The sequence below is a fragment of the Eulemur rufifrons genome, chromosome 29 (assembly GCF_041146395.1).
Source record: "Eulemur rufifrons isolate Redbay chromosome 29, OSU_ERuf_1, whole genome shotgun sequence".
NCBI classification, from domain to species: domain Eukaryota; kingdom Metazoa; phylum Chordata; class Mammalia; order Primates; family Lemuridae; genus Eulemur; species Eulemur rufifrons.
This window is the reverse complement of record NC_091011.1, coordinates 91,184,567-91,199,822: the sequence shown is the minus strand read 5'-3', so window position 1 is coordinate 91,199,822 and position 15,256 is coordinate 91,184,567. Positions and strand designations below refer to the sequence as shown.

The 15,256-nt window shown below is 36.1% G+C and overlaps 1 protein-coding gene across 3 annotated transcripts in view; it reads left to right on the top strand.

Annotated features, from left to right (window-relative positions):
- Positions 1-15,256, top strand: part of TPK1 (thiamin pyrophosphokinase 1) — a 330,950-nt gene that overhangs the window by 154,050 nt on the left and 161,644 nt on the right. For all 3 annotated transcript variants that reach the window (XM_069461802.1, XM_069461801.1, XM_069461804.1), the window contains one exon: positions 7,917-7,989. In XM_069461802.1, coding sequence (XP_069317903.1) covers positions 7,917-7,989 — 73 coding nt within the window. The remainder of the gene's footprint in view (positions 1-7,916; positions 7,990-15,256) is intronic.

Sequence of the window (15,256 nt, the reverse complement as noted above, 5' to 3'; positions counted from 1 at the left end):
GCTTGATTACCATGCAGCTCTGGTCGGGCACACAAGCAAAGCAGATTACAATTAAGGGCCAGGATTTTGGAAGAAGTGAAATTGCATCCCTTGAGGGAGGTGTAGCAAGATTTCCCTGTGCTAGTCTGGGCATCTGTTGTTCAATGCAGAGGGGGAGGGAGGAGGAGGAAAAGGAAAAGAAGGAGAGAGGCAGGAGGAGGGACAGGGGCAGAGGGAGGAAGACAGGACCTCTTGAATCTGTGACACCTGTGCAGGTGGATTCATGCCTCTCAGACTTGGCTTTCCACCATAAAATTAGGATGATAAAAATTAACCTTGTAGAAGTGCTGTAGAAATTAACTAAAATTATGTTAATTAATAAATATTAAATGTATGAATAAAATACAAAGATTGGCAGAGGACAAATATTCAAAATATTCAAAAACTGTTTCCTGGAAGGTTTCCTCTAGGGAAGTGGTTGGTCCCCAACCTTTTTGGCACCAGCGACCAATTTCATGGAAGGTAATTTTTCCAGGGACCGTGGGGGTGGGGGAATGTGGAGCGATGGGGAAGGGCTCAGTTACCTCCTGCTGTGCGGCCTGGTTCCTGCCAGGCCACAGACCAGCCCAGGGGCTGGGGACGCAGCTCTAGGATAAAAGCCATCAGTTCTTCTTCCTTTTTGCAGCTTATGTTTCCCTCTTTGTCTAAATCAACAGGTTTTTTGCAAAATTATATTTTTTCCTTATCATTGCTCCCTCCTCACTCTGTTCCCCAATCATTATTTTAACTGTGTGATATGGAGATTCCGTCTGTATTTTTTTGTTGTTATGGTTATTTTCTATGGATGTTCCTTAGTATATAAAGAAATCCTTACATAATTATTTTGGGAAACAAAGTTATTTTCTGCCTTGTGGTGTTGATTCCTGGGCTACTAAGTTTGAGAAGATGAGATCAAGCATCTTAAGATATAAAACGTTGCCTTAATCAGATAACTTGACTAGAGTCATTTATAACAACCTCAATGGCCGCCGAGTACTATTTAATGTTCTTATAATCAGAGTCTAAGAGTTTTCAGTTAATTTTTAATTTTCCTTCACATTTTTGTTTGCTTTCACAAATGTCATTATTAATTTTCTTTTTAGTTATCAAATTAAGATACGCTTTATAAAATTTTTCGAAGAAAAATTAATCCCATCCCCTGAGATAATCAGTGTGAATACCTTGACTCATTCACTTCTGTAGTTTCCTCCATGCTGATACAAAAATGTACAGATATATTTTTTGTTTTTATTTTATTGTTTTTAAACAATACAGTCAAGATAATAAATAGTACATACATTTTTCTAGAACTTGCTTTTTTTTCCGAATAACATGTGGTGGACATTCCCTCTAGGACAGTAGACAGAGGTGGGTTCATCTAAAAGCTGCCTACTTTCCCTAACAGGGTACATTGTTTTATTCCACCATCCCTGTATTGTTGACCATTCAACCTTTTCTTCCCTTATTATTTCCCCCCTCTGTTGTACAGATATCCTTTGCACTGTAATTTACTTATTTTTTTAACAGGATAGATTCCCAGAGTGGGATTGCCTGTTTCCAGACTGGATCCCGTTCACCATTTCACTAGTCTATGTCTGTACCCATTTTTACTCAGCCTGGTCAGCACTCACTCTTCTTAATTTTTGACAGTTCCTTAAGTAAAATATAGTATCCTACTATTGATTTAATATTTATTTCCTTTCCATTATTAGATTTGCCGTGTTTTCATATACTCCCCTTTGCATTTCTTTTCTTCTAAATTTTTTTATTTCAAAATAGTACGAGGCTACAAATGTTTTTGGTACATGGATCACTTTTGTAATGCTTGAGTCATGGCTACAAGTGTGCCCATGACCCAAGTAGTGTTCATTGTACCCATTAGGTTGGTTTTCACCCTTCCCCTCCTCCCTCCTCCCCTGCTGCTTGATTTCCACTGAGTTTTACTTCCCTCTGTGCACATGAGTGCTCATTGGTTAGTTCCAATTTAATAGCAAGTACATGTGGTGTTTGTTTTTCCGTTCTTTAGATACTTCACTTAGGATAAGGGTCTCCAGTTCCATCTAAATTGTTGTAAAAGGCATTAATTCATCCATTTTTATGGCTGAGTAGTCTCCATGGTATACATATACCACATGTTGTTAATCCATTCATGAGTTGATGGGCACTTGGGTTGATTCCACATCTTTGAGATTGTGAGTTATGCTGCAATAAACATTCAGGTGAGGCGTCTTTTTGATAAAATGACTTCTTTTCCTTTGGGTAGATACCCAGTCCTGGGATTGCTGGATGGAATGGTAGGTTTACTTTTAGTTCTTTGAGGAATTCCCATTCTGTTTTCCATAGAGGTTGTACTAATTTGCCTTTCCACCAACAGTGTATAAGCATTCATTTCTCTCTGCATCCACACCAGCATCTAATATTTTTGGATTTTTAATGAAAGGTGTTCTGACAAGGGTAAGATGATATCTCATTGTGGTTTTAATTTGCATTTCACTTATGATTAGTGACATTGAGCATTTTTTCATGTTTATTGGCCATTTGTCTATCTTGTTTTGAAAAGCTGCTGTTCGTGTCTTTTGCCCACTTTTTCATTGTTTTTTTTTTGCTTTTTTCTTGCTGATTTGCTTGAGTTCTTTATAGATTCTGGATAAAAGCCCTTTATTGGATGTATAGTTTGTGAATATTTTCTCCCATTCTGTAGGTTGTCTATTTGCTCTGTTGATTATTCCCTTAGCTGTGGAGAAGCTTTTTAATTTAATCAAGTCCCATTTATTTTTTGTTGTTGTTGTTGTTGCTGTGATTGCCACTGGAGTCTTAGTCATAAATTCTTTGCCTAGGCCGATATCTAGAAGAGTTTTTCCTACATTTTCTTCTAGAATTTTTATGGTTTCATGCCTTACATTTAAGTATTTTATCCATCTTGAATTACTTTTTGTGAATAGAGATATGGATCCTGTTTCCATTCTTCTGCATGTGGCTATCCAATTTTCCCAGCACCACTTATTGAATAGAGATTCTTTTCCCCAGTATATATTGTCTGCAGAGACCCTTTGCATTTCTTGTGTGGCTTTCCTTGGGTGAATACCCTTTGACACCTCCTCTGTTGAATCTTGTTTTTCCTTTACCACTGTGGAGCACTCTTCATATATTAGGGACAGCAGTTCTTCTGGATTATATATTTTGCATGTATAAAAGGGTTATATTTTGACCTTGGTTATCATATCTTTTTCCACAAACATGTTGTTACATTTTTACAGTCTAATATCTATCAGCTTATTTATCATTATATGTCTTCTGTCTTTCCTAAGAATGTCTCTTACCCAAAGTTATACAAATATTTAAATATCTTTTTGACACCATTATTTAGAGACTTATCTATGAAAACAGTTGAATTATTTGTATTCATGAACACAGTCAAAATGTGGTAACAGTTTTGCTTATTGTATTTTGTGTTATCCTTGTGTCTCCCTCCCCTTAAGTGTTGCGGTTTTGTAGAGAAATGTCAGAGCAAATCTTTAAATGACCAGTTCCTCCTTTCTTCAGTCTGAGTACTTTTTCTTCTTGCGTCTGTGGTCCTGCTTTTCTTCAGCAGTGTTCTCAAACATCCTTCTTTGAACATTCTTTTCATGAAAATCCCATCCTTTGTTCAGGTATCACCTGCACAAATCCTTCTTCCCTTCTGCCTCAGGGACACTTTTATAAAATATACAGGTTGATTAATGGTGATTAATAAAATCAGGAGGAGATAGTGCATTTATGTAGAGAACTTTCTCTACAACAAAAACCCTTATTGTTCTGTTCCTTAAATGTGTATATGTGGGAGGCTATATACTTAAACCCATTAAAGAACAAAGGTTAGATTGGATTTGAATTTTGGGTCTACCTCTTCTTATTAGTTTTATAATCTGGGGCAAGCCACTTAACTTCTCTAGTAATAACTTTTATTTTAACTGAATAGCTTCAATTGTGCTTACTGCGTGCCAGGAGTTTTCTGAATGTTTTACATACATTAACTCTTAGTTCTCGCAGCCACTTTAAATTATCCTCATTTTACACAAGGAAAAATGAGGCTCCGAAAGCTTAAATGATTTGCACAAGCTAGAAAGTGGGGGAGGGTCGTTCAAAATAGTAAGTGCCTGATACATGTCTCTGTCCTCATTCTTCTTTTCCACTCCCCACTTCCCCTTCCTCCCCTCTCTTGGCTTTTCTCTTTGTACGATTTTTTCTGCCTTTTCTTACCTCCTCTTCCCCCTCCTTCACCCTTCTTCCCTTTTTTTCTTTTCCTTCTTTCTTCCTTTTCTCGCCCTTTCATCCTCTCTTCTCTCCTTCTTCCTCTCCCCCCTTCCTTCTCCTCCTTTACCTCTTCATTTTATTTATATCATTATCAGCATCTGTGTCCTTGGCACTTTGGGGAATACCAAGATCAATCAGAGAGAGACCTTGCTTCAAAGAATTTACTGTCTAGAAGAAGCTAAAAGACACACACAGAAATTGCTTAAAACAAAATAGAAAGTGTGAGCGCTTTAGTGCTACTGAAGTTTTAAGGGACTAATAGTGTCTTTCTCGGAGGCAAAAAAGGCTCAGTGGGGAGAGATTCTCCTTCAGTGTTATCAGGAAGGTCTTATCAAAGGCAGCGGTTGTCCTCTACCGCATCATGTTAAGGCGTATTTTCTAAATTTAGCAGCCTCCCTTTCCATTATTACATGTGGTGGATCTTAAGCTCATTAATTGATCAGCCCTTTTTGGACTCTTATTTTGTCATGAGTAAGTGACAAATGTGGTAAGAATTGAAATAAAAATTGGAAAGGAGTCTGAGTGGGCCATTTGTGGAGAGTTTGGGACACCTTTTAGTACCAAGTCAGTGCCCCTAGATTGAAGATAACAAGAAGAGGTATATTGGTGTATCTAAGTCACGGTAGACAGAAATGTGGTCAGTGGCTACACAAATCCATATGCTCATAGTCAGTTGCTATGTGTAATCAGTCCCCAAAGAGTTCTGAGAATAATCTGCTTGTGTAAACTGTCATTTGTATCATAACATAGCTCATCTGCATCTGTGAAGTGTCATTCCCAATAAGTACCTCTTCAGAGTGCCCAGGTGCCATGGCAACAGGCGCCTCAGGAAAAGTGAGATGGGCTTTTAATTGTAGTGTCAAAAAGTACATTTCAGGAAGTTTCAAAAACTAGTATATCATATGAGGAAAAGTTATAATTATTTGAGTCATCTCAGCATGAAGACCAGGTGTATTTTTGGCATAGGTCTTCTTAGAAATGAGCATCCTGGTTTAATGTGAAAGCATGTATGTTACATTGGAGAAAATTGCATTAAAAGTTAACCGACATAAGGTACCCTTTATCTATATAATTTTGTTTTCCTGTTAATATTTTATATGACAATGTAAGTGAATTTACATGATTGCTTTTTTTCGTTATTCACAGTGTAAGTTAAAAGGAGATCTAATTCTCTTTAAGGTGATCTGTCCTGAGGGGCAGATGTTCAGTTGCCTGTGTCTATCGGCTTTTATTTTTCATTTTTATTTATTGCCAAAATCAATATGCTATTTGGAAACTGCCAAATTGGTTCTAGATATCTGAGGGACTAAAATTTGGAGAGTAATACAAAGTCAGTCTTATTAGGAAGTTGCTTGAACCAGACAGCACAGACCCAGAGTCCTAATTTTACATGGTCGCCTTACACGGTGAAATAGATTGGATACTGGCCATGCAGACAAAATTCACTTGGTGTCTTGGATCTGAAGATCTCAGTTCCTCAGAAAGGATAATGGGGTTATTGGAAGGATAATTTCTTTTATGCTTTCCAATCCTAATATTCTGTGATCCATATGAATATTAATTTGCATTTGTTTGAATGGTGGTGGGTAGAAGCATTTTAAAGAAACTTTAAAAATATTAATAAGTGAATTTATTATATATAACAGGAAAAAAATAAAGAACAAGAACTAATGGTCTGTTTTTGGTCCTAATAGTGTTAAGGTATAAGGTAGTTAACCCAAATATGTATAAATTGAAATAGAGAGTAATAGATGTGGTATGCAGGGAAATTTTGAGGAAGAAAGTTTATAGAAAGATGTGAAAACCAGGCAAGGTGATTTTATAATGTAGGTACTTCCATTTACTTTCCAACTCTACCTTATTCTGAAATAGGCTTTGCTTTTTTGCACATAGCTGATGTTCAGTGAATATTTGTGAAATGGATTGATTAATGAAAAAATGACTGGGCCTGGCTCATCCAAGCTAAGCAATTGATGTGGTACAGATCTTTGTGGTAGAGCTACATCTCTTATCATTTAGTCCTCGGAAGACGCATAGCTCAAAGAAGTTGGCCCAACACAGATCAGTTAGAATGGATTTGACTTGAGAGATATTTCTGATTAAGAACCTTTAAAAAATGCAAAAAAAAAAAGGACAAGGTTAGTATTCTTTTTTTCATATTCATCTCTGTTAATTTTATCCTGAAGGAACACACAATGTGTTCTGAGTCAGATTTTCTACGACATCAGTCTCCTTTGCTCTACTTTTTTACACCTTGGCCCATGTGATGAGAGCTAGATCAGCTGTTCTCTGCTGGTAGTTGCACACCCATAAGTGAAGGACAAAGCAACGTGATTTTGCTTGTTTGTTGTTTGTTTTTTCTCTGCTTATTAAGTGAGAGATGGCAGCTGTGTTCTCCCCCTCCTGAAAGAGTCTCCTTGGAAATTTTATGGACCTGAATCCTAACCCCCACAGGATATTAGTAAAATCTTTCAGGAGCCAGATAGTCTCCTGTGTCTTGGATATATTTTTTTTAAGTGTTTCTTGGATTTTATGACCTAGAATTGTCTCCATATTCTGGGGCTTGTTCATCTTTTTTGACCAGGGAGATAACATTGCAGTCTCCCTTTAACTAGAGACCTAGTTCATTAGGTAACAATTTGGACCTTTTTGGAAGACATAAGTTTTGGTATTCTTTTGAGTCAAACCAATGAACTAGATAAATGATTACATTTCTCATTCTCATGGTATGTGAAGGGTAGAATATTTCCACAAGAAGTGAAAGTGAACATTCCCTTCTTTATATCACACACATTTCTGAAATTCAGCAAGTTAGAGGTTTTTGCAGGAATCCTGAGAAATCCAGAGATGTTTTATTTCTCCACAGGTGTTTTAAGTGGTAACAAATTCTACCAGGTTATGTAAATATTTTATGTAAAAATGATAAAGATGACTTACACGGATGGAGTAAGATAGGCTTTCTAAAATGAGTTGTGAAAAAAATATGGCAGGGAAGAGAAGTAAGGTAATTGTAATATTATTTCAAACAACCACATTTGGGAATCCCTCCCTGTATTTAGTAACTATGACTCTTTCAGTTTTTCAAACCTATCTAAAAGACCCCTGTTTCTAGAAATATGTCAATAGGATGTTTGGAAAGTGTCTTTGAACTGACTCCTGCTCGGCAGAGGATACCAATCCTCAGGATCACTTGTTCTGTTCAAATCTGTTGACAGCTGGGAACTTGTGTGAGGGTACAATAATGTAAAGGACTGTGTGTGTGTGCAGAAGGTGATATGCAAAGATGATGAGTGTTTATGTTATGCTCTTAGAATTGGGAGTTTTTTTTAACTGATAATCTTCTTAAATTTTTATCTCTTTGTTTCAAAAGATAAATATTGACTGGCATTGTGACTGAGTTAATGAATTAGTTGGGAATGTGTTTGCCTCAGTCATATTGAAACCAAGAGAGCATGAAGTGACATCCTCTATACTTTAAAAATAGTCTCTGTGTTTCTTTTTTGTTTTGAGTATATTAGTTTTCTCTCTGTCCCCATAATGACAGTTTTAAACTTTCACAAATAAATAGACCCAACTAGTTGACTTACTTGAACTGTTTCTTTCAGCTTTTTGCCTGAATTCATCAGTGGAGACTTTGATTCTATTAGGCCTGAAGTCAGAGAGTACTACACTATTAAGGTAAACCATATATTAAGATATTTTATCTTACTATAAATTATATTTATAAATGTATAAGTTTATAAATTTATAAATTATAATTTATAATTATAAATATATATATAATAACCATACATTAAGATCTTTTTCATATGATTGCTTTTCCTATGTTGGTTCTGATTTTCTTTATGTATGGGTAGGGATTGAGAAACTCATCGCTTGGTTACTTTTTATAGTTTTTATAAATTATAGCGGTTGGAATGCACATTCAAAACGGTAATTTACAAAATTAAAAATGGGAACACAATCTTACAGAAATTTTTACCATCAGATAAGCATTAATCAATCTTCTAAGCATATATATTTTAAATTAGGTTATTGTTTATATATGCCCATTTAATAATATACTATTGTTGCCCACATCTTCATTAGTTATTGTATATTTTTCACAGATCATTTTGATCTTATTTAATGAATGTACCTTATTTCACTTAACAAGTTCCCAATTGATGTACACTTAAGTTGTGCTTTTCTTTCTCTATTAAAAACATCTTTGTAAATGAATTTTTTATTTGTAAATGAATTTTTATAAAAATGCATAATTGTGTGTTCCTAGAATTTTAGAACCAAAGGTCTTTTCTTTAACATTTAGTTTTCTTAAAATTATTATTATTCTGTTCTGAATAAAACTATTTATAACAACTTGAGATAAATATTTAATAATGGTCTACATCTTTTTAAGGTGCTCCTTTTGTCTTTATTGTTGGGCAAATCTTCCAGAGATCCTTGTCACTTAAGAACATATAAATGATCTAATTTAGAATGATATATGGGAGTGTATTAAAGTAATTAATAATTCAAAGTTTCACTGGTTTTGGAAGACAATGCAGAGTTTTGAAAATAAAAATTATGGCATTAGTAATTCTTCCAGCCACAACACATCAACTGGCATTAGTAAATTACACATATTACATTATTAAGTATGAAATGTCCGATTTCCATAAGTACTAAGTTTGACAGTTAATATCTTTGACATTTCTTGATTTATTTTTATTGTAAAGGTACATCCTCATTCTTTCAAATGCATGGTTTAGCTTGTGATCATCTTTCAAAAATTTTTAGAGCAATTTTTGTGAAACCATGGATAAGTCAAAAATTCGTGTTATTTTCAAATATGAGTTCTGTCATAGAACCAGTGTAGTAAAGACAGCTGGAAACAGCAGCAAAGTATTTGGGAAGGATGTGGCTAATGAATGCACAGTACATCAATAGTTTGAGAAGGACCATTCTGGTTATTTTAACCTTGAAAATGAGTCACGTGGGTGACCTGAGACCAAGGTGTATAATGATGAGCTGAAAGCTGTAGTGGAAGTGAATCCATCTTAACCTACGCATGAATTAGCAGCAAAGTTCAATGTTACTATTCCAACAATATTGGACCATTGGAAACAAATGGGCAAGGTAAAGAAGCTGGATAGATGGGTTCTGCGTGAATTAAACAAGCATCAGAAGAGAATTTGTCTCGAAGCTTGCCTTTCTTTGCTGTCACAACATAAAGGCGAGCCATTTCTACACTGTATTGTCATATGTGATGAAAAATGGATTCTTTTTGACAATTGCAAGCATACAGCACAATGGTTGGATAAAGATGAAGTGCCAAAACATAGTCCCAAACCAAATATTCATCAGAAAAAGCTAATGGCTTCTGTTTGGTGGTCCAGTGCTGATATTAACCACTACACATGAAACCTGGTCAGTCAATTCACCGGACGTCTACTGCAACCAATTGGATGAAATTATGAGGATGCTTGTGATTAAGCAGCTGAGATTGGTTGGTAGAGACAGGCCAAGCCTCTTGATCGACCACATGTTGTGCACACAGTGCTGCTCAAACTGCCAAGGCTGGATTCGGAAACTCTGTCATCCACGTATTCACCAGACCTTGCACCAACTGACTAGGACTCCTTCCAAGCTTTGGACCATTTCATGCAAGGAAAACATATTCAGTTCTCAACAAGCTGTGGAAAACGCCTTTCATGATTGCATCGCCACTTACTCTCTAGCTTCTTCACTGATGGCATAAGCAAGCTAACATTAGGATGGCAAAAGTATATCGATAGTTTAGGCTCATACTTTGATTAATTGTACTGCTTCTTGTTTAAGATATAATAAACTAAACTTTTGATTCAAAATTGGACATTTCATATTTAATGACCTAACACACACACACACACACACACACACACACACATATTTTTAAGAAACAGATATTGAAATAAAAAAAACTTCAAATTCTTTTTGAGGCTTGGTAACAGATGAGATAAATGCAAAAAGAAGAGAGGAAGCCTTTCTTAGGAAGGAGGGTTGGAAGGAAGGAAAAGTAAAGAAAAAGAAAGAAGAAAGAAAGGAAAACATGATTCTAGGTGGTACAGCAGAGGTACAGAGGTTTTAACAAAGTATAGGCTATTGTGATATGGAAATTCTGGCGCTGGCAGTGGATGCAAGTCTATGCACATTCCATCTGCCCACCAGCTGATCAGACTTTCCCTCAGCAAATGAAGACTATTCCCAAGTCAGTGTTTGATATTCATGCTCAATTACTTTAACATTGGCATGTTCCTATTCATTCCCCACAGTCTCACTTCTCATTAACTCCATACCTCAACCTCATTGGGATGGAAAGCCTCAGCCTTGCTTAGAGTGCAGAGTTTTACAAATGCATAGATATTAATCATATTTTCTGGAGCAGAAGAAACAGCGGGAGAGGCAGGGACAAGCAGACTCAAAAACAAGTTGAAGATCTAGCCAGGTGTGACTCACCTCCCCTGTCTTTAATGCTGCTGGCTTGCTAAAACTGGAAGTGCTGGTCTGGTCATTCCCGTCCGGGATGAGGAATAGGGGAACCAGCTTTTTTATTTCTCAATGCCATAAAATGGGGGTCAAGGATAAAGGAAAAATTTGAGTTAATATCCCTTTTTGACCTTCTCTTATATTTCCTGCTGCACTTTTTTTAAACCTTAAAAACCAAATTATATTTGTTAAGGTTTAGTTTTTAAAGTAAGATTTAGCTGAACCTTCCAATTCCTGAATTGCGTAGTTCTAAGCTGGTATAGTACAATCCAGTTTTTTTCATGTGTCTGTGAGCATTGAACTCATTGCCTTTGAACTTTTAGGGTATGTTCCTAGAGGACACAGATGATGTCTTTTATATAGTTAATATGCCCTGTAGAGCGCATGGTGAGTGTTTGGCTGTAGCTTTAATAATGATGATAATTACAACAAGTTAATGCAACATTACACACAATTCATATGAGCCATTATCTCCAACTTAAACAGTCTTTAAGCTGCTCTTTCACAAATGAAAGGAGGTAATCTCCACTTTCAAATATACCCCCACCCCACCTGGTCTGAGTTTTCAATGAGGCTGAAACTGGAGCTCTAGTGAAAAAAGTAAAATAAAGAAGAAATTTAAAATGCTAAACATTGTTAAAATCATAAAGTGGACTCTATAGGCAACATTTAGCATACCAAGTGTTGAACTTGGCAAATGGTTTGCAGTTCTTAATTTACTCTGTAGAGATCATCTTTCTAGATAGCTGTAACATCTTTGTGCTTCCATTTTGCCTATTTGTCTTAGTTCTTCCCTGCCTGGTTCACTACTATTATTCAGAATGAAGAAGGTCTCATTGATGTTCCCCTTGATATTTTTATTTTTTTACCCATTTTTCTGGGTGAGTCAATGCTTTTTTGATTCAAGGCTAAAATAACCTATTTCAATCTTCTCAATCATTCCATCTATAATGCCCACCTGCATTTCAGTTTTCTGAGCACTTTGTAAAAGAAACTACACTATCTCATATAATTCCTGATATTCTTTCATATTGTATAGTCTGTGGGGTCTTCACTGGATAGAGGAAAGGGAGTTTTAAAGCATGCTTCCTTAATATTTAGGAGGTTAAGGAACTAGTTACAGTATTTAGCTAATGCCTTAAAAAGTTACAGAATAGCAATGTTTTTCCATAAACATAGGTGTATAGGATAGGAGATTAAAAGTATGTTATAAATATAGTAATAAAAGTATAAAATACAGTCATCACTCCATATCCGTAGGTTCCACATTCATGGATTCAGCCAGCTGTGGATGTGAAACCTGTGGCTATGGAGGGCTGATAAAGGGAATTGAGTATCTGTGGACTTTGGTATCTTCTCGGGTCCTGGAACCAATGCCCCCTGGATATGAAGGAACTGACTGTAATTTAAAATGTAATTTTAAAAAGTAAACAATATTCTTTAGCCCAATTTTCTGAGGAGGAAACTGAGGCCCAGAAAGCTTCAGTGACTTGAACAAAATGGTAGAGCTAGTCAGAGACAGCTCTAGGATCAATGTCCATGTTTTCTATGAAAAGAATATTGTTAACACTGGGACTCAGGTGCTGCCACTGTGGCTCAACAGGTAACATCTTTGGCCTATTTGGTAAGTCATTTGTTCCTTGTGCTGGATATTTAGCATCCCTGGGAATGAATATCAGCATCACCGTCAATGTGATAATGGTCTATATGAGACCGAAACACTCCACCTCACATCTCCAACATGTCTCCCAACCCTTTGATTCGGGGGCACCAACAGTAAATAAAGGTACAGTAGTTAGACCAGCCCAAGAATGACCAAAACCAAAGAAACTGATACATTTTTAAATTACCTAAAACCTATTTATAGGATATAGAATTGAGCCAAGGTAGAACAAACACTGAAGAATCGGGGTGATTTGGTAATAGGAAATTAGCAAGGACATAGGCAAGCTTTAAATATGTCTTCCTTTGTACTGCTAGTGAGTATTTTTGCATTCTAGAAAGTGTTGTGAGCAACACAAGGCAATGTTCTAGACAGTATGGTGAAAATGACCCTAGTCCTAAATTAGGACTAGGACTCAAGGTCTAAGTTCTGATTTTATCTTCTCTGTTAGTCCTTCTGGGTTCTAGAAGAACATTTTATAGTATCAAAACAGTGGTCAAGAATACTGGAACATGGTGCCCAAAGACCCTTTGTAACTGCAGTTACAGAGGCAAGACTTGATTGAGGAGATGCAATGAACCCCTGTGTAAATGGTGAGTGATACTAGCAGAAAGGGTAAATTGAGGCTGAACTACCAATTTTCTATTACAGACAGAGTGAGATTATTCTAGGCCACCAGGCAGTTCCAGCACTCTAAAGTGGCGCAGTGGAGGTAGAGATCCAGGTCGATTCTCGTCTCCTTGTCTTTCATCGTATCTTTCTCAGATATGGGAAAGATACGATTTTTTAAAGCAAATCACATGAATTATTGGAGACTATCTTTTATTAAACCAGTATTTCTTAATGATGTATTCCCATTGTCATCGAACACTGACGTGGCCATACCCAGATTTTTAAAGACTGCTCTTAACAGCAAGGGTAGTATGTCTAAACTTTTTAAACCAACGCTCCCTTTTATAAATATAAAATACTATAAATGTTACATACAGTGGCAGAAAGTTGCTCATCATTTTACATTTCATTGTTACCTTATAAATGTTTTGGTTATATTTTAGGAAACTGAGGATTTGGGTTTAAATATAAATTTCTCAGTCAAAATAATTGGAAATTGGCATCTGGTTGACATTTGAATAGAATGTGTGATTTTTCATAAATGGACTACTAAAAATGCTTGTATTTTAATTCCAATGTAAAATGAGGACACTGATTCTCAAATAGTGGGGGTAGGGAGGATAAGGAATTGGGGAGAGTGTATAGGTAAGTCTGGATGTCAAATAACTAATAATCTTGGCTATTAGTGTGTAGTTTTTGATTTTTGTAAGTAATTAAAGTTATTTTCTTGAAATAACTGTACAAATTATATTTGAGTTATCAGTTTACATATATGAAAGTCTTACCACCACATGTGAGATTAAGTCACATTTTATAGTCTGACTTCGTCATATGCTTATAGTAATGATTAAATAAGGCTATACATGTAGAATGCTCTAGAAATATTAAAGCATTATTTTAATATAAGCTGGCAGTATTTTGTTTTACTTTCCAAAATTGTTTGCTTAAGAGCTTTTTAATGTTTGTTGTTTCTCAGTAATATTGCTTTGTAAAAATATTTACAATCAGTTCATTTTCATAAGTGCATAATTTGTGAGTATACGTGTAATTCATAATCAAAATTGCTTAGAATTTCCTTTTCAATCTGAGAAAGCTTCAGGTTCAATTCTATTTACACTTCACGGAATCTCCACATTTAAAAACATCTGCACTGATCTACCTAATGTCATGAATCTTATAATATTTTCTACTCTGAGCTGTGTCTCTTTTCCAGTTCTTCCCCGCCCCATGCCAACAACTTTTAGATATGGTGAATTTAATTAATTTAGTGAAAATGACAAAACTGGGCTGTTAGAAATTGTGAAAAATTAGCAAGTTTGACTATTAGGCCAGAATAGACTATACAATATATATATATATAAAGTGCAACTCCATTTATTGGTATATCTCTTTAAAAAATAAAAACATAATGAAACAAAGCCTGGAGTACGGTAAAGTTTTAGGCTTAAGCATGAAGTCTAATTAACATATGCTGAGATATAAAGGCTTTGTTACGGGAATTATAGACAGACAGTTTCCACTGACAACTGAGTGACAGGTTCTTCACTTCATATTCTTAAAACTGGCTGTCTCACCCTTATTAGCATCTCACCAAGGGAATGATGAGACTGCTGGGGGAACATTAGGTGCAGCTGTTTCTTGAATATACCTTAATTCTTATCTTGCCTCAATCATAGTCCTTTCAAATTGACTTTATTGCCATCTAAATTTTTTGAAGCCTGTTTTCTTTGAATTTGATTAACATACTTAAGGCATTTAGAAGAGGAGAGCCTTTGCCCTTTATAGTTAAGAACTCCTAGTGAGCACACAGGACCTCTAGGGGCCTGCCTGCCTCTCCTCACTCATGTTATGCTCCTGCCTGTTGTCTCCAGGGCCTCTGTGACCGTCTGTCTCTCCCGGATTATCTGGCTCATGGGATCCCTACTCGTCAGTCCGCCCCCTCACAGTTCCATAGGGGGTTGGGTATTCTGTCCTTTGTGCTTTCTCGAAGAGCTTGCAGTAAACAGTTATGTCATAATTTTCCTCCTTATCCCGTTAACATGTGATTGTCTAGAACCTGAAGTCTGTGGCCATTTGTCCTGGCGTCCCTAGTCGTTAGCAGGTTCTCACTGATGTTTCCCTGAAGCAGGTATCTAATCCTCCTTTTAGAACTGGAGCAGCAAA